This window comes from Cryptomeria japonica, chromosome 8, assembly GCF_030272615.1.
Source record: "Cryptomeria japonica chromosome 8, Sugi_1.0, whole genome shotgun sequence".
Taxonomy (NCBI): Eukaryota; Viridiplantae; Streptophyta; class Pinopsida; order Cupressales; family Cupressaceae; genus Cryptomeria; species Cryptomeria japonica.
Window position 1 is genome coordinate 636,334,167 of NC_081412.1, and position 20,098 is coordinate 636,354,264.

The 20,098-nt window shown below is 37.9% G+C and overlaps 1 protein-coding gene across 2 annotated transcripts in view; it reads right to left on the bottom strand.

Moving 5' to 3' along the window:
• Positions 1-5,568: 5,568 nt before the first annotated feature.
• LOC131036891 (peroxisomal nicotinamide adenine dinucleotide carrier) overlaps positions 5,569-20,098 on the bottom strand; it is a 54,212-nt gene continuing 39,682 nt past the window's right edge. Inside the window, exons 4-11 of one of the 2 annotated variants that reach the window (XM_057968903.2) lie at positions 10,766-10,896; positions 10,573-10,627; positions 10,277-10,420; positions 6,745-6,813; positions 6,514-6,621; positions 6,323-6,391; positions 6,173-6,227; positions 5,569-6,035 (exon numbers count right to left, since the gene is read on the bottom strand). In XM_057968903.2, coding sequence (XP_057824886.2) covers positions 5,857-6,035; positions 6,173-6,227; positions 6,323-6,391; positions 6,514-6,621; positions 6,745-6,813; positions 10,277-10,420; positions 10,573-10,627; positions 10,766-10,896 — 810 coding nt within the window. In that variant the 3' untranslated portion in view covers positions 5,569-5,856. The remainder of the gene's footprint in view (positions 6,036-6,172; positions 6,228-6,322; positions 6,392-6,513; positions 6,622-6,744; positions 6,814-10,276; positions 10,421-10,572; positions 10,628-10,765; positions 10,897-20,098) is intronic. The other variant, XM_057968904.2, reaches the window with a different exon arrangement.

Here is a 20,098-nt window from a genome sequence, read left to right on the forward strand (position 1 = left end):
ACAATGTCTTCAACACATTTTGATCACCTAGATCAAAGGGAGTGGACAAGGTGAGAGCATATGATGCCTCCAACTATACAACTAATTTAAATTAATGCAATTACAATAATTTGATGGCAAGTTAACTAGAAGATGCAAGTAGCAAAGCCAACATAATCAACATCTCTTGAATAGACTATGGAAAATGACACGCATGTGACAAAACCAACCTATTAATGCCTCTTCATTGGACTGCATATATACAAAGCAAATCACTGACAAAAAAATTAAGTTAATCAAACTAAAATGGTCGATAATGTCTACGTGTTCATGCCAAAGCAAGATGAATAAAAATGTTATAATTATTAGGGTAAGTCATTCAACTTAAAATATAAAAGGCATGCAAACGATAGCCTCTAATAGTACTACCATCTAGGATTTAGAAGATTTATTCAAAATGCATTACAAGTTGACATTTGAAGAAATAAATGTTGTTAATGGATATAAAATTTTGATTACAAAATCAAACTGTTGCAATATCTAAAATAAGACCAATAACATTGATAAACATTATAATCAAGCACCCAACATAAAGAATACCTCTAATAAGTTATGCATGACATTAATGTAGGTCAAATAATACTATTTTATTGATAGTGTTGACAAATCAGAATTAAAACTCTCTACAAAACCTCTAAAAATACTGCCAAACTACCTCTTATTGATAATTCTAATCTTTATGGTTGTTGCACACTAAAAATCTTTGAGAAACATGTTAGAATAAGAAAATTCAAAAATTAATCACTACCATGTATTTTGATATGTTACTTATTTTTTATTTTTTATGTAAAATAGTCACATTTTTCACACAACTTAAAACCACTTTTAAATTAATTAAAATATTTTATCAATATAAAAAATATAAAATAATAATTTTTACAATTTAATTATTTTGCATTTCCTTTTTTATGCAAATTAACTTACAAGAAAATGTGAAAAAATAAACTATTGATCAAATATCTTCTTACATGTGAGAAGGGGACATTATAACCACTGCTAATTAACTTACAACAAAACATGAAAAGATAAACTACTGACCAAATATCTTCTTACATGTAAGAAGGGGACATTACAACCCCATAAAGAATATTCTAATCCCAAAACAAATAACAAGTTATCAAGATCCTTCAAGATTAACATTTCAATGTTATACAGCATATTCATTCTTTGGTCATAGAACTAAAGTGCATTTATATTTCTATTTATTTTGATTTAATCTTCCTATATTAAAAAACTACACCCTCAACTTTTTACATTAATTGATCTATGTTAATTTATACTCAATCGTATGTATCTTGTTGGTTTAGCATACATTACAGTTTCTTTCAATGCCTAACATATATAAGCATCAATATTAGCATAATACACCTACACCCATTACATCTAAATTTAAGATTGGTAAAATCAAGCATAACAAAATGCTAAAAGGTCTGGTAGCAAATAGTGTAAAGGTGAGACCATGAAGTATATCCATTTGTAAAGATAAGCATTGTAGATTTAAAATCAAACAAATTGAATTCAACACATAGAAAACTTTTATTTATTCAAAAACTATTATGTCATGATTTATCTCTATAAATATTATCAATTGAAGAAAATAAAAGCGACACAAAAATTTCTCAACAGCAATAATACAAGTTTTTAACACACATGAATCTTTATTCATGCAGATTAAATACATAAAAAGCCTCTTGATCACATGATCAAGGATAAACTGATCAAGAGACTAGAGACAAATAAAGCATTACAATTGCCTCAATAAATAGAGATATTGGATTCCTCTAAGGATGACTCAAAATAGAAATAGTTGTTGGGTATATGAAGCCCAACAGTCACATGGATGTTTTGTCTTCCCCAGAAGACTCTTCATTTCATATCTGAGATATCTCTATAAATGACTAAGTGCAATCATGTATGATTGTAGTATTGAAGATTTGGTTAATAAGATAATTCTCTGTGTTTCTGGTGGACATAGCCACTTAGTGGTGAACCACGTTAAATCTTGTGTCTCGTGTCTTTTCTTGTTGTTTGATTTTATTTTCTGTTATTTTGTGTTTATCTTATGTTCTTATCTGCTCATTTTAAAACTAACAATTGGTATCAGAGCCACGGTCAAATGTTGAGAATAGATGGGATCTGATAGGATAGTTGATCCTGGATATGGGTGCCCTTACTTTGTGTTTAATCTCGGAGTTGGGTGCTTTTATGTTATTGACAAACAGGTTGAAGTTTCAGATGATGAGGCCGAATCAGATAATGAAGCTGAATCAGTCATCGAAAAATTTCTTGGCACTCTACACTCAGTAGAGAGTGATGTCCAAGTGGAAGTTGAAACCAAATATCATTGGTGGGATGGCTGGAAAGAGGAGACTTCGGCTGAAGAAGAAGAGGGTTTGTTGTATTCTCTGTTTGAAAAAGAAGAGACTGGCTTTTTTCCCTTCCAAGATGAGGAGGATTCCTCCCGAGGTGAGGAGGATGTAGTCTCGAATCTAGCGAATGAGGATGACCCTGAAGAAAATGAGGCAGATTGCAGAAGCGATGATTTATTGATGAAGATTGCAGAAGTGGAGCCAGAATGGAATGCATTGATTGCACACTTCTCTTCCAAACCTTCAAACCTTGTAATTGAAGCTTCAGAAGGTGCTAACGATAGTGTGGAGTTGGCAAAGGCAGATGGAATTCCAAACGACGATGTTTTGTCACGAGGGAGCACCGATGATCTTAAGGATTCATTTCAGGATGAAAGGTTCAATTTAGAACCAGTTAATGATCTTTTCAATGTTTTGGATATATCAACTGCACGAGTTAATCGTAATGTCATGGTTCAGTGGTTAGGTTTTATTCAATCTGACGTGCTTTGGAGAAGATTAATCCAACGTGTATGCAGGCAAAAGATCGTGAAGCTAAAATCTAACAGGTTGGTTGTAATGTGAATTTTGAAAATGGAAGCAGGGATGTCGTTATGCATGGTTGTGCCGGTTGGACTTCACGAGGGAGATTGTTGGGTATATGAAGCCCAACAGTCACATGGTTGTTTGTCTTTCCCAAAAAACTCTTCATTTCATATCTGAGATGTCTCTATAAATGACCGAATGCAATCATGTATGATTGTAGTATTGGATATTTGGTTAATAAGATAATTCCCTGCGTTTCTGGTGGATGTAGCCACTTAGTGGTGAACCACGTTAAATCTTGTGTCTCATGTCTTTTCTTGTTGTTTGATTTTCTTTTTTGCTATTTTGTGTTTATCTTATGTTCTTGTGAGAACGCCTAAGGTATCACACAATGTAAAAATATTTACATAATGTCAATATATTTATAGATTAATTAAATAAGTTCCAAATGAATAAATGATTAAATTAATAAAATATATTTAATATATAATAAATTTCAATCAATATTTAATACATTTAAATATGACAAAAGTGAATTATTTAATATTTAATAATTCTTTTTAAAAAAAAACTAAATGAAACGAAATAAGCAAAAGCAAATAAGACTAAATAAACAAACCACAAAGCAGAACCTTTGCTGCGAACAGTCAAGTAAGGATATAGTATTGTTTATTTACCAATGAATATATAGTAGTTAATACGTTGCTGCACATTACTAAATATACCAATGGACATAGGCAATTAATACGTTAGTGCTATTTACTTTATTTATTAATGAATATCATTAATTAATATGTTAAGGTTCATTACTATATATATATATCGATGAACATAGATAGTTAATATGTACATACTAATGAATACAAGTAATTAATATCTTAATTTACACATTGAGGAATGAATTTATTAATACAGATGTGATGAATGGAATTAATGAAAATCTAATACATATGTGAATAATGGTAAAGCATATTTTGATATATATATATATATATAGGTTAACAAATAAATATTAATGAGTAGTCAAGAATATATGTTAAAGTAAAAATGTGGATTGTGAAATGGGAAAATAGTACTAAATTGTCAAATGCAATATAAATGTGATTGAATGATGAAGGCCATAGGGGGAAAACTCCCTTAGCTTAATGGAGGGATTATGATAATCCCTGAAAGGCAGTATATATATACTGATGGTCTATATGCATATATGAATGGCTTGGTTGACAAGATCATCTAAGAAGAGACGGATCTAGCCGGTCCCTTCTAATGGACTTGGGTAATGAGGTACATCACCCAAAGCAAGGAATTGACTTATGGTCTACCTTGGATGGCTTGGGTGTAAGAAATTACACTCAAGACAGGGATCGAATTAACCTTCGATTTCTTGAGTAGCTTGGGTATAAGAAATTACACTCAAGACGGGAATCAAATTAAAACCTTGGTTCTTAGATGGCTTGGATGTAAGACAGGAATCGAATTCACCTTCGTTTTCTTGGATGGCTTGGAACCAAGAGGTGTTCCAAGAAGGCGAGCCTCACTGGCGCCTAAGGACATACTTTGTATGACATTCGTATCCTTTTTATAGATAAGAATTGTGATTAGTGTTAATTAAGTAATCTTAAATTAATTTGCAAGTTGATTTTAGAAACAAATTGATGTATATGTTGTATTCTAACAATTTGTTTTGCAGGACAGTGATCCCTAATTAGTAGGGACATTACTAATTCTTCTCTGCTCATTTTAAAACTAACGATAGCCACATGCATTACTCCAATTAAAAAATTATATTTCTAAAGTTTCTATATGAAATTTGCAAAACTGCAGTTCTTGCAATGTGAGAGAAATTACTATTCCAACAAGCATTGCATGTCATGATGACGATCTTAACAAATAATTAACAGTAGACCAGTTAGGCTGAAAGCATTCACTTGAGTGCGCCTATAATCTTGAAAAATATTGATGATCCTTGAGTTTCTTTGTCAAACCGTGGACAAGCAAATGAGGCTGCAATGAAAAATTGGCATCTCTTACCAAGGATATATGTTATTTAGTGCATTTTATTTTCAAGATGGAATTGCTGTAGATCAAGCCACAAACAAATCTATTCTGATTTATACAGTTAAAAATTAGAATGTTGCAAATGAATTTACATGACATATTTTAGCCAATCTCTGCAGAAGTGATATTTACACTAAAGTGAGGTACAGAAGACTTGAAATACGGTGTACTCGAAAATAATGGGCTTCTTTGTTATTTTAGAAAAATGAACTTTGTTAGATGATAATCTTAGAAGCGCATAAGGCTGTTCTTAAGTATAAGGAAATCAGCATTCACTCGAGGTAGTTCTATCAACTGGGAATTATAAAAGTATAGGCAGTATGTAGAAAGCTGCGTACAAAAGGAAAAAGCAAAATATTGGCATCGAAGCAATTATAAGAGAACGTTTCCGGAGGTGTAAATATTGTAAAAAATATCAACTGCATAGATGTTTTTAACAATTGCTAGTAAGCTATCTCACCCATGATTAGAGGAAAAATTGATGAGGAATCACAGATCTCATACTAGTTGTAAGTAGTAATTAGTATGGAAGGACAAACATAAATAATTAAATCAGCTTTAAATGATACAGAACAACTTTAATTTAATTAGCGAGAGGCTAAGGAGACATGTATTATTGTATGATATACAAAATGTTAAAAACGTTTATTCGTTCTGCTGCAAGAGCAAATAATGCCATGTACATTTTTAAATGGTTAAATAAACCAGAACCTTTCATCCAATAGACTACCGCTTGACACCATATTCAACAAATTATGGTTTAAATGTGGAAAGCAGACATGTTATCCACACTAAATGTTAAAAAGATTTTTTTCATTTTGCAAATCTGATTCAAATAAATAACCAAATAGGGTCGGATTCTTCCCTATTTAATCAATTTTTGGTTCCTTGATACCATTTTACGAATAGCCTCTACTAGCTCCTCTTTAATCATAAAAAGTATTGCAGCTGCAAGTACACTCTGCACTATCTTTGTGCTCATGCCCTTATAAAGCACAGACAACCCTTCATGGTGAATCACCTTTGCAATGGCATCCAAAGTACCTGGCATGATAGTCTAAGCACTCAGAATATACGATGTGACCAACTTTATCATTTTCCCCGTTCATATAATCCTTCAATTAAAATGTATATATGTTCAAAAGTTGGAACAGAAACAAAAGGAGGTGATAAATGCAAACCTGTATATTGATGTGCATTATCACTACCGGTTTGCTGTTTTGCCTGAAGCCTTGACTGCAAAAGAGATGCATGTAAGAGAGTATTGGGAACATGTATCAAATGCCACATAATTGCAATGTTGTTCAAGCCAATAAAGACAAAACACTTACCTTAACAACCAATAGAGGATATGTTGTGACAGTCGCACCAAGTTTCGCGAGTGCTCCAAGTAAGAAAATCTACTTGAATGTAACAAGAATTTGTGAACGTATAGGCTTTGTATCATCATATATTAAGCTAATTGGTAAATACTATTTCCCGAAGAATACATGCATATAATCAGTAAAAAGAAAATTATTACCTCTACGGCACTTATGCTCTGGAGGCCTGGCTTGTTCAGGGCACGTTTGGCTCTAAGGCGTTTTAATAAAGTCTCATAAAGCATAAACTGAATGGATGGATTACTCACCTGTTCAGGCATTAAAAAGAGACTTCATTGTACAACCCTTTTTTTCAGATGGTCACACAAAACATATCTGGAAGCCCGTTAGTAAGAAGCCATTGTTGTATACTAAAACAATTCTGCACTGACCATTATAAGAGTTGGCATAACTCCTTTCCAGAATCCCATAAGTCCTGCTTCATCATAAACCTCTTGTACCTAAAAAATAAATGCAATTCCACTCAATATAGAATTGCATACAAATCATAAACAGTATTTATTGAAAATAACTCATTTGAGATTTTTCAAATTTCTATTATAAATGTACGATTCTATTTTGAATCATATTTGTCAAAATAGTCTAAGAATATAATCGAGCCAAAAGGAAAACTCCAATCCTAAGTTGGTGAGTATGCCCCCAGCAGGCCCCCATACCCGTAGCAGATGGGTTCAGGTTCAGGTGCATCCCAGGTATGGCCCAGGTATACCAAAGGCCTACCTGTAGCATACCCAAGTCGTCCAGGCAGCACTATAATGCCCCCTCCTTAAACACCTTTTTATTTTCTACAGCAGTTCTTTTCTTTACCTTATGATTCCCTTAAGGAAAGATAATTAATATTATAAAATTGAAATTAAATAAAGGCTAGACTTAACAATGGTCAAAAGGCTCATGAAGGTTCAAGGGATAAAGTTGGGAATATTACATCATTCCCGTAGGCCAGTGTGTCATATAATAATTATTTGTTAAATTGGTTGGGATTTATTTGTTTGTATTATAAGTTGTTAAAACATTTCATACCTTTAGCAGGTTGTTATAGGTAGTTTCCTATAATATAGGATATACAAATCCTATAAATAAGTAAATGTATTGAACGAAAAGTAACGAAGAAAAGAAACCTATTATTCTGTGTGTAAAATTCTCCCTGCTTTTGTTTGCTCTGCCCAAATTCTGAAATCCATTGCATAAAGTATACAAGAAGAGAAATCAAGGAGAAAGAGAAGCAATTTATCAGATATATTCATTTTTCCTTCATGGAGTATGAATCAATGATTCGCAATCTTGAGGACAAAAGCCCTAATAGATCAGAAATTCAAGGACGGAAACCCTTAATGTCTTCAACTAGCTAGTGGACGAAAACCCCTAACTTTAGCAAGAAATCTCTAGACATTTGTACAAAGGAAAGAGCTGCAAGCTATACTCGAACTATGTTTTCTACAGCAGATATTCAAACTAAGGAAGAATTACAGCAGATATTCAAACTAAGTTTTCTATTTTCAAATAATATTATAAATTTTAAAAATATATCAAAATTATAGTATAAGGAGAAAATCATGTTTGCAAGCCCTATTGTGAGTGGGATATTTATTTAAAGCAAAAATAAGGAAATCCTAGAACGGGACACTACAAGCACCCTGGGTGAACTACCCTCGGGTCTCTACAGACAAAGAGCTGCAGAAAACCAACTTTTTAAAATAAAAAAATAGAAAACCTTTTTAAATCAAAAACCCCTAACAAAAAATTTAAAACAACTAAGTTTAAATGCATTCCTTAAAACATAACACAAACAAAAAACACAGCCCATCTTTCATTCTAGCTTGGCCAAAATATTTTTTCATGAAGAAAGGTAGATGGTCTTTTGAGTGGTGAAGGATTGCAAAGACGTGACAGAACATTTCACAAGATTCCTAGTTCCTATGTTTATTGGTCAAGGTAACATACAAGTACCTTTTTTTTAACACCATGCATCATCCACTCCCTCGACTTGGTCATGTAGAAGATTAGCTCAAAGACAGAGTGAGTGTGAAATAAATGTACACCAAGGATGAGGAGATTCATATGTTTGTGGCAAACCATCATACATCACAAGCCATATTCAGGTGCTTCTCCATGTTGAAGATAAGTTTAAGAAAGCTCCATATTTTTTTTAATTTACCTTATGTTTCAAATAAATTTTTTAACTAAATGACATCATTTACTTTTTAACTTTTAATTTGATCTTTTTGTCACAATATTAGGTTGTTGGGACTCAATTTACATCACACAATCATCTTGACAAAAGTCATGAAGGTGTGAAAAGTATTTAGCACCATGGTAATTAGCAACCTTTGGAGAGTGTGGAGATATTTAAATAAAGAGGGCCCAAAGGGTCAAATCACTAATCCTAAATAATGATAGGGGGCTTGTATCGATTATATCTTGAGTTTCACCAAGCCCATTATGAGAATTATCAAGTTTGCTAATACACAGCTCAGCGGAGAAATATATCATGGCATGGACTCCATAATTGAAAAACACAGCACATAATAGCAACCAAAGGAGAAATATCCCACAAAAACATTTTCCAAAAGGCTGCAAAGAACAATTGTTGATTGTTAGAACAATATTACCATACCCTTGCAAAGAGCCATTATTGATTGTTGGAACAAGATGACCATACGCTTGTATTGTCTACCAAATATTACCACATGAAGATACTTTGCTTGCAATAGATAGTGGCACCATATCATAACATAAAAGTTGTTGATTGGTTTAAGGCCTAAATTTCAAAGAATCTTTCTATATCTAAATGTGGGGGATATTGTTGTGGATGAGTTTGGAAATTTCATAATGTCAAAGAATCACTATGTTAGCATTCTTCAAGATAAGTGCAAGAATGCACTCTAAAATGGTCATACCTCAATGGGCTCAATGAGCAAATTTCTATGTAGTTGCCTCTTGCAATCAAGGTTCTATAATAGGTAAAAGTTTTTTATTATTTAACATTCTTACTGTTATTTTGCAATTATATATTATATTTTATAATTACAAATGTTGTACTGACTTTCCAATTTCAACGAGTTGCAAATTCTTCTTCAACCGAACAGAACTGGAGTACATACATTATCCGCTTTGTTAAATGCAACCAGTTGGCTACAAAAAAAGTAGAAGATTTGGTCCATGTGCATTTCAACGTGCATCTATTGTCGCATAAGCAAGCCAACAACAAAGAAGATTAAAAAAGGAATTAAAATGTAACCCCTGAATGTTCTAACTTGAAAGCATCTATTGCACAGCTTGAGATAGTCTATTTAAAGAGTGAAGAGGCTCCTTCGTAGTATGTAACTCGTTGGAGTGGCATTGTGGTTGCTAGTGACTCTAATGAAAGATGACTGTGATGTTCTCAAGGAAGAAAGATGAAGATTATTGATTTTAATTTGAATTGATTTGATATTTGATATTGAATTATTAATTATCTTTATCACTATTAACTGTGTGTTCAATTCTTTTATTTTCTCTTCTTTTGGTAAACTATGGGTTATATAATTATATACTACAAAGTACAGCCATACCAAACCAGGGAAGAAATATGCTAGCAAACCATAATCCCCATACCCATACTAGCAACTTAGCTCTAATCCATAAAGATCAGCTAAACTAAAATATCTTAAGACATATCCTAGGCATATTTGGACCTATAGTGGATATAGCCAACTATTAAATCTAACCTATACACCTTAAGGGTAAACATAATAAAAAGACCATTGAGTAAAGAATTATAGCATTATCGTGATAGCTAACTATAAGTCGACAATGGTTAGTCTATCTATAAGACAACCAAGAAATGGGGGATGGGCATATGTTCCCCTCGTTTTATCTACTTAAATCATTATACATATGCTAAATAAAAAAGAAGATTGATACCACATGTGCTGTTCCAAAATGATGAACTTCTGTCAACTGTGGGACAAATATATCAGTTGTAGAAGTTGCAGGAAGCTCAGTAATCAGATGAGTAGAATTATCATCCTTCGCATGCAAATGTCTCTTTTGAACTTTTGAATGTGTCTGTAAGGATTACAAAACAAAATATAACAAATGCAAGGACAAAAAAAATTAACATTTTAATTTTTAACCATTAAAAAATTGCATGCATTATGAGATATAAACAAACTTTATGAGGATAACAGATTAAAACAGAACAAATTCCCATTCCCTACCTGCATGCGTGTGACAACAACCCATATTGGATTTGTAAACAATACGTTCAAACACCTATAAAGGAAAACAGTTTAATAAATCTATTGATTTTTCCACATTTAAACCTATAATGACAATAACAATTATAATCAAAAATTTTAAATCCATGTATTGGGCACCATACCCTATAGCTATGGAAATTGAAATACGCACCCAGAAAATGCTGCAACAAGAAGAGAAGAAAGCATTCCAACTGAACCATCACCTTTACCATTTTTTCTTCGGTCAAGAGCAATTTTCTCTGCCTTGCTTCGAAAGATCTGATAAAAATAATAGTAGATACCCTGCATGACAATACAATCAATACATGTTTAACATCTGACATAACTGTCCACGCATTCATCCAACCCAAGCTCAAGAAAATGCTAATGTCTACATTTGATTTTGAATAATGACTTACTATATCAATCTGTTATAAAGAACATACCATTTACTGTTCACACTAAGTATATGGAAGTAGGAAGAGGAAGTGCATTATAACTTGCTGAATGTCATATATCTATATTTCAAAGCTTGAATAGAACAGTACAAGTAGCTGTCTACATGCAACAATAATATCAGGAGTTTTGTTGTGTGTCAGCTTACAACTGTATTTAAATTTTAATCAGTTGAACCTTTAGAACCTAATCTAGTTTCTAATTGATGCTCCATCTTGTTTGCCACATACGGTAAACAACTAAACGCAGAAAGTAAATGCACAGAACATAATGGAAATATATTAAAGAACCAGTTTCTGTATAAATTCAACAGTCCATGTACATCAAGTGCTTATAACATTACACCCAGATACAACTATGATGATGCCACTACGAAGGGAAGGTATGCAATATATAATACCCGAAGGGGTGCGACCAACCGTCGCGTCCAATTGCCCTTCGGGACGACTAACTGACTATCGTAACTCATTATTACCGACGACAACATAAACATAATATGACAACATGACATAATGATTATTCCCGGCAACATCATCCCCCCCAAGAAAAGAAGTCGTCTCCGGACGACTTAATACAAAATAGAGATGAACTGTAGGAACTGTTGACGCCAGTGGAGCCCGGAACTTATACACTTGTTGTGTCCTCGCCAGAAAACCCTTTTCTGCTACCATCCGATGCTCAAGTGCGGATGTCACCATTATTACTTCCGCAAGGAGTTCTTTTTTTTTCCTTGACATCACAGTCCTCCTGTGCCTAAACCAAACTTGTCTGCAAGACATGCTTTTTAGTCTCAGCCTCCACCAACTACTACTCAAATGATATTGTCTCCCTAGCCAATTTGTCCTCGATAGCCACCCGTGCTGCCCTCTCGACATCCAACTCTTGGGTATGCTGAGCTTAGTCTCCCGCTACTAGTGCCTCCAACCTGGTGGTTAGCTCCTCCCGAGCCCTCTGTGCATCCACCAAGGCAACCTCACGTCCAGCCGAGACATACTCCGAGTTCCTCAAAGCGCGTACCATGCATGCCTAGAAGTGGCCACAACCTTCAAGCACAAAGGCTAGGAGACGCCTCAAATCCTCCATCACACTCCCCAAAGGCTGATAACTGAACTGAATAACTCTCTAGTGTCGTACGACTTCGCATTCTTGCAATGCCTTCCGTCAAACTCTGTCTGTTTGTTTTCTCTCTTTCCCCCTCTTTTAAACCGCCACCGCCGTGCTCCTTCAGGCCTACGGACTGTAATGTCTCGAGCCCGTACAGAGGTTATCTATCGGACGATGGAGTGAACCCGTACGGTGGCTGAGCCGTACGGCGACTAGGGTCACCCGAAGCTTGGTGTTGTACGGTGATTGGTCTCCCATACGCTGGCTGGGAAGGTCATACGGTGGATGAATACCCACCGAGTTCCGCCCTAGACCAATGACCTCCGTCGACGGTGGCGCACCGTACAGTGCCCCACCGCACGATGGTGCGTCGTACGGTGTCCCACCGCATGAGACCCCACCGCACGGAGCCTCACCGCACGGTGGTGCACCGTACGGTGTCCTCTCGGGTCCCCTGCGCGCTTCTCATGGTAGGGTTTCAATTTGGACCCATTGGTGGCAAGTCTATTTTCAATGGCCATCCGAAGACCTGGAACCATAAATTCTACAGGAACCACGGTCTCCTTCCCGTACATAAGAAGAAGAATAATAAAGATTTTGAAGGCTGTGGCCTTCCACACAAGGTTCCAATCGTTGCCGACACGAATGATCTTGGGATTATCTACATCATCAAGGTTTGGGGCGTCTCCCTTCCAATATTCTCTGTATTCCGGCAGATACACCTCCTCTGTTACTTGCTTTGGTTCCTCTACTTCGAGCCTATAGCTCTGGAACATTTCGTAATCCTCCATCTGCCAATGGAAGAGCCCGTTCAATGACCCCGTCTCATCCTCGGAGTACTCTCCTAGTTTGAGAATCCCTTCGTCGTTGGGCTCCCTACAACCTCGTCCTTCGTCCCTCAGGTCGCCTTCTCCTTCACCCTCCGATTCCAAAGATGATGCTAGTTCCTCACTAACCAACTGCGTCCCAAGGTCTATGATAAACTTCCTTCCTCCATTCTCCATAGACAAAGTGTTCTTCTTCCAGTTGTGGGTGGCCTTGGCTGCCACCAACCACCCTCTCCCTAAGATCGCATCATACCCTTTTTTCTTTAGTGGGATTACCACGAAGTCCAGTATGAAGGGTTGCGTCCCAATGGTAACTTGCTGGCCCATCGATGTCCTGATGGGTTTGATTCCATGTTGATCTGCTCCCAGCAGATTGAATGTAGATGGCCACAGCGTCAGCTTCCCCAGCTTCCGCCAGGTTTCTTCTGGAAGAACATTCACTCCTGATCCACCATCGACGATGGTATCGGTTAGAATGGTGCCAAGGATACCCATCTCTACAATGGTCGGGTTCCTTCCAGTGTTAACTGCCACCAGCATGGGGTCTATTGCAAAGCCCCCAGGAACATCTGTGCGGTGGTTGGTATTGGTGCGTGGTTGGGAGAGATTATTCAACAACGTCGTTCGTAATTGAGGCATCATCTGGATGAGGTTGTGTACCTTCACAGGCACCTCAAGTTTTAAAATTTGATTTAGTATAGCCTCCACCTCCGGTCGGCTGGAAGTACCCATCGTACCCTTCGCCTTCGCCCTTTCTCGTATCTCTTTCTCAATTTCTTCCTGTGCTTCCCGTACCCTTCGCTTCTCCGTCGCCGAGTCCGGGCACGTTGCTTGTCTGACTTGGGCGCGGGTTACGGCCAGCACTTCCTCTTCTTTGGTTTCCTTGATATTGAGCAAGTTGACGCCGGACTTCGGGCAGGTGGCGTCTTCGTGGTCTCTCGGTCTGCACCATTTGCACAAATATTGTGTGGCCTCTCCCTTCGGACAGTCTCGGGCAAAGTGCCCCCACTGGCTGCACGCTCTGCATTGTATCATTGGTCGGCCTTTGGAGTCGTATTGGATCCGGCTCCTTGTGTTGTTATTGTTGTTTCGTCCTCCCCACCGGTTATCTCAGTAGCCTCCCAATGTTGCATCGTCGTTCGCCTGGGAGCTATCAATACCGCCTGATGTAGTTGGTTGTTCCTGCGTAAGCAATACTTGTTGATTTCGTGTTTTCATGTTGTAGAGGCATTCCATGGTGGGATGCCCCATCAACTGGCATATATCACAATAGGCCTTCTTTGGGCAGGAGCCTTTTGTGTGGCCGTCCGTCTTACATTCAGTGCACCAAAGCTCCCCTTCGTCGGTCTTGCTCGGACCTCCCTTCATAACCGTCATCTCTTTCATCATCCTCGGCATGTTCTTCTGTAGGGCTTGCACCTTTTTGCCGGACTCGCCATCACTGTTGCTTCCCTCGGAGAGTCATCATCCTCGGACGAGCTATTTTTCTTTTTCTTCTTGGATGTCTTGGTCTCGCTCTCAAGATCGATCGCTCTATTATATGCATCGTCGTACGAGGTTGGTGGAACAATTTTCATCTTCTTCCGGATGGAGTGTTTCAATCCCTCCACGAACCATCTCTTTTTCAACCCATCCATTGGTTAACTCCATTTTCCCCAACAATTCCTTGAGCCGCCGACTATAGGCTCGGACCGTCTTGTTCTTGTTTTGCTTTGTGCCATAAATTTCCGCTACTATTTCATTGTCGTCTTTGAGGAGGCGAAACTCTATCTCGAACTCCTTCTTCAAGTTGGGCCATGTGCCGACTTTGGTCTTATCCGTATCGGAGTACCAGTCGATGGCCACTCCCCCTAAGGTTGCTGGAAATTGTGTTACCCATTCGTCCTGAACGGTAACACCGTTCGCTGACCATATGGTTTCGCAAGTGCGGCAATGGCGGACGGGATCTTCCTTCCCGTCGATGTTGAACTTCGGCAACTTCTGCTTACTTGCCATCCCACCACTGGGTCTCACTCCTCTGGTGCCTTGTGTGCTTGTACCTGGTGATCCTCTGCCTCTGCCTCTTGCACCTGACCCTCCACTCATGGGTCCTTCAGAGAAGATTGTTGACCCCGAACCGAACAAATTGCCTCCCGTACCGTACCCTTGTGCTCCCCCGGCACCGTCGGCCGTACCGTCACCTTCGGTCGTCTCCCTCTGGTTGTCCTCCGAAATGGACAAGTTCTTTAGGTCTCTGGTAGTGTCGATCAAGTTTAGACTTCGCCTTGTTTGTTCCGCCAACTCTTCACGACTCCTTACCCTACGGTGGTATTCTGACGAACTGTAGGGTTCTCTTTCGGCACCCTCCGTGACTCCTAGGTTCCCTTCGGGCAACCCTACGACAATGTAGAGAGTGTAATTCTCTTCGTCTATCTCTGCCTCCGCAACCTCTATGACACCTCCTGGGTTCCCTTCGAGCAACCCCTCGGTCGGTCGTCCCTCGGCAAGCTGCCTTAGCCTACGCCTTCGTTCTATTTGTTGTCTGAGATTCAACGCTCTTTGTGCCACTTCCCATTCGTCACTTTGTATCTTTTTATTTTTGTCCTTATTTAGTATATTGGGCATAAATCACTTCCGTACATAGCAAGCACACGCCATGTACACAAAAAAAACTTTTATTATTTTCCCTTTCGACCACAATTTATGTCAACATTGTGTCGGGATTGTTACGGGGTTCAATTTCCCCTTGGCCTCATGCCATCACGCTCTGCTTCCCATCGACGACTGTTTTCTTCATACTGTCGGAGGACCTGTTGGCGTCGCTCCTCACGAGCAATCTCCTCCAAGCGGGTTCACTATGCCAATGATGCCTATGCAAGCAACCGAGGGAGGTGGTTCATCAACCGATTCGCTGCGGGGCTAACTTCCAGTGCGGTCCACACTGCACTTGTTGGGACGTCAACCTCCGTGGCCTCCCTTCGAATGTAGGTCTCGATTGCCACCTGAAGCAGGATCGAGAATTCCCTCGTTGCAGTGTCTTCTCCCTCGTAGAGTTCCGTTTGTGCATCATCGGCCTCTCGGTTAATCTCACTGACGGTTAGGCCCATCGTGTCCGTACGCCATCCGCTCCTTCCTTTCCCAAGTATGTCTAGGCAACGGCGCCAAATGTTTGCCACATATGGTAAACAATTAAACGCAGAAAGTAAATGCACAGAACATAATGGAAATATATTAAAGAACCAGTTTCTGTATAAATTCAATAGTCCATGTACATCAAGTGCTTGTAACATTACACCCAGATACGACTATGATGATGCCACTACGAAGGGAAGGTATGAAATATATAATACCCGAAGGGGTGCGACCAACCGTCGCGTCCAATTGCCCTTCGGGACGACTAACTAACTGACTGCCGTAACTCATTATTACCGACAACAACATAAACATAATATGACCACATGACATAATGATTATTCCCGGCAACACATCTAGGTTTAGCCAAGATTCCTACTACCTCCAGCAAGGGGCAGGCAAAAAAGAGAACTGGGTCCTAAAAACTCTTAAGTCTACATGGTCAAATGCAAGCCCAGCTCAGAAAGACTAGGTGTCTTTGATTGGTAATAATCTTTGGAGTTCTTTTGAAATTCAACTTCCAACAATAGTTAATCACAAACATATATAGCAGGAGGAAGCAAAAAAAAAACATGGTCAAATTACAAGCTCTACATATTACTGTCCATGGACAGCAAATTGGAATCAATTCTCTGAGAATCAGAATTTGTGACAGCAAAGATGGAATCAACATAATCTGCCAGGCTGCTTACCCAAGAGCTAAGAGCCAAATCTCCAAAGCAAAGATGGGATCAACATAATATGTAAAGGATGTTCAGCCACAGGTCAATAGATAACCTACACATGCAAAGATAAGCAATGCTCCAGCAACTCTGAAGCTACCATACTCAATGTAGAGTGTCAAACCGTGAATCAAGAAATTCCAATACAAGTGCTCCATAACAAGCCATAATCAAGAATGATTTCCCTGTCATGAACCCATTCCACAAGAAGCAAGTAATATATACGCTTCATAAAAATACATGCTACAAGAAGCAAATATTTTCCATTAAGGAAATCGAAGTAGATTATGATCATGCATACCTAGATGTCCAATGTCATGTTTGATCCATACGATACTCCTCAAACCAGAATTAACCTCTAAGACCATAGAAACTGACTCTTGGAATTATCAAACACGGCAAGATGTTCCAACCCCTCTTCCTAGAAAACTCAATCATGGCATTTTTTTTGTTTCTGTGTTTATTTCAAGTGCCATAGTCCATAGTGTTGATCTGTTTTTTATGACATCATGCAACACTGAATAAAATAATAAGTATTCTATCCTCTTTTGAACAAAGACCTCTTGGATGCTAAACAATGTGATCAAACAAGACGACTCCAAGGTTCCAATAGTCAGGTCTTGACTTTATATGTGGATAGACTCATTGATATATGATGTGATCTTTCTGGAATCACAAGGGGGACTTATGTTGAACATGAATGTTGCTAGAACATGAAGACTTACTTGATTTGAAAAAAAAAGACAAAAGGGATTGGGGGTTTAGAGAAATCTAATCTACTCCTAAGATCAATGATAGCATTGGATCACGCTTGGATGGACCCATTCCTTAAACTGAGCTTTGCTTCACTGTGCTGCCAACAACTACACAAAACTGATGCAATCTTCCAAGGGAAATGAAAGGTTTTCAAATCATGAACATTCATCCAAATACCCAATACATTAACGCAACTTGAATATGTTATTTTAAACCCTAGGTATGTTAATCAGATTCATATATTTGATTATGCCCTAGGTTGTAATCAGATTTGCAGTATTTTAGTAAACCAACATAGATTAATTGTGCCCTAGATTGTAATCAGATTTGCAGTATTTTAGTAAACCAGCAAAGATTAATTGTGCCCTAGATTGTATTCAGATTTACATTATTTAATAAGCCAAAATAAATCAGAAATGGAACAGCAGACAAACAAGCATACCCTGGGAAAACCTCCAAGGAGGAAAAACCTAGCATGAAAAACCCATAGGTCAGATTATATATTCTCCTCTAAACATAAGTACAATACTTAGCTCGAATCTGATCTGCACATATCAGATCTGTTCCTTGTATACTTCAAAGGCTTGCATCAAGATCCACTATGTCCTCTTGGACAATTTCGCACCAAGCTGAACAAGTTCTCAATCTTCCTTAAGTTCGCACCCTTCTTAAGACTTCGCACAGCAGAGCTAAATCGCCTTGTATATTATTGAACTTGATTGATTATTGACTTGCAAATTTTCATTTACTTATATGCATCATTTATTCTTTCAAATGCAAGTCGGCCTCCTTGGATTTTGACGCCAATATTAAATGGTGTGAGTTTAGCGTGGCATTGAATAGGGTCACGTCACCCTAGGATAGGACCCGGTCCTAAAATGGGGTTCGGATGTTGCCTTAAGGCAATCCGAACCCCTATATCCCTAGTTACAATTAACACTCCCTCTTAACTAGGGAGGAGGAGAATACATAATTTGAACCTTTAAGTTCCATCTAGCACACAAGCATAGAATGGATCTAGCACACAAGCATAGAATTACATCTTCCACCTAGCACACAAGCATAGGATGGTTCTAGCACACAAGCATAGGAAGTGTAATACACCAGTGGGTCTTTACATTATTACAATTATCCATCTAGCACACAAGCATAGATTGGATGAAATTCATTCTTGCACATACACAAGGAATGATTCAAAGTGCTACACATAGTCACTGAGATTGAAGCTCCCTCTCAATCAGGATTCCATTTTCCATGACACCAAGTCTATCTCTAAAGTACTCGAACTTCACTCTAGATAAAGGTTTGGTGAGGATGTCAGCAATCTGTTCATCTGTGCTAATGTACTTTAGATGAATGGCGCCTCTCTGCAATGTAATGATAGTGTGTTTCCACATGTTTGGACCGATCATGAAATACAGGATTTACTGACATCTTTATATAGCTTTGATTATCACAATGAATGGTGGTGGGATCATTGGCTTGACCAAATAAACCAACAAGGAGCTTACGAAGCCACACTGCTTCTCTGGATGCAACAGATGCGGCAATGTACTCAGCTTCTGCAGTGCTTAATGCTACCGAAGATTGCTTTCTGCATGCCCAAGAGATTACTGTGGAGCCCAAATTGAAGCAGATGCCTGAAGTGCTTTTCCTGTCCTTGACACTTCCTGCCCAATCTGAATCTGAGTAGCCTTTCAGGAGAATTGGGGTATTAAGTGAATACTTCAGCCCATAACCAATTGTGCCACGTAGGTATCTTAGAATGTGTGTGGAAGCAACCAGGTGAACATGTTTAGGTGAGCTCATGAACTGACTGAGAGCATTAACCGCATAATAGATATCTGGCCTAGTATTGACTAGGTACATCAGGGAGCCAATCAACTGCCTGTACTCAAAGGGATCTGCAAAATCAGAGTTAGCTGCAGAAACACTTAACTTCTTTAAGTTAGATTCCATAGGAGTAAGCATAGGTTTACAATCTATCATTCTAAATCTTTTCAAAATATCAATAGTGTATTTTCCCTGACTTAGAAAGATTTCATTAGCTCTTTGCCATACTTCTAACCCTAGGAAGTAATGCATTAGACCTAAATCCTTCATTTCAAATTCTGAAGTTAATTCCTTTTTACATCTCATGATTAATTTATTTTCACCCATGAGAAATAAATCATCTACATACAAAACTAAAATAAGCATCTCATCATTATAAACTTTCAAGTAAATGTTAGCGTCAGCATCATTCTTGGAAAACCCTAAACTTAGTAAGTACTTATCAATTCTTTCATACCAAGCGCGAGGAGCCTGCTTGAGCCCATATAAGGCTTTCTTCAACCTGCAAACATGAGAATCTCTTTTATGGATTACATAACCTTCTGGTTGCTCAATATAGACTTCCTCCTCAATGACACCATTAAGGAAGGTTGTCTTAACGTCCATTTGATGCAGCTCCCAACCTTTGGCTGCAACAATAGCTATTATAGACCTAATAGAGGTATATCTAGCAATAGGGGTAAAGGTTTCTTCATA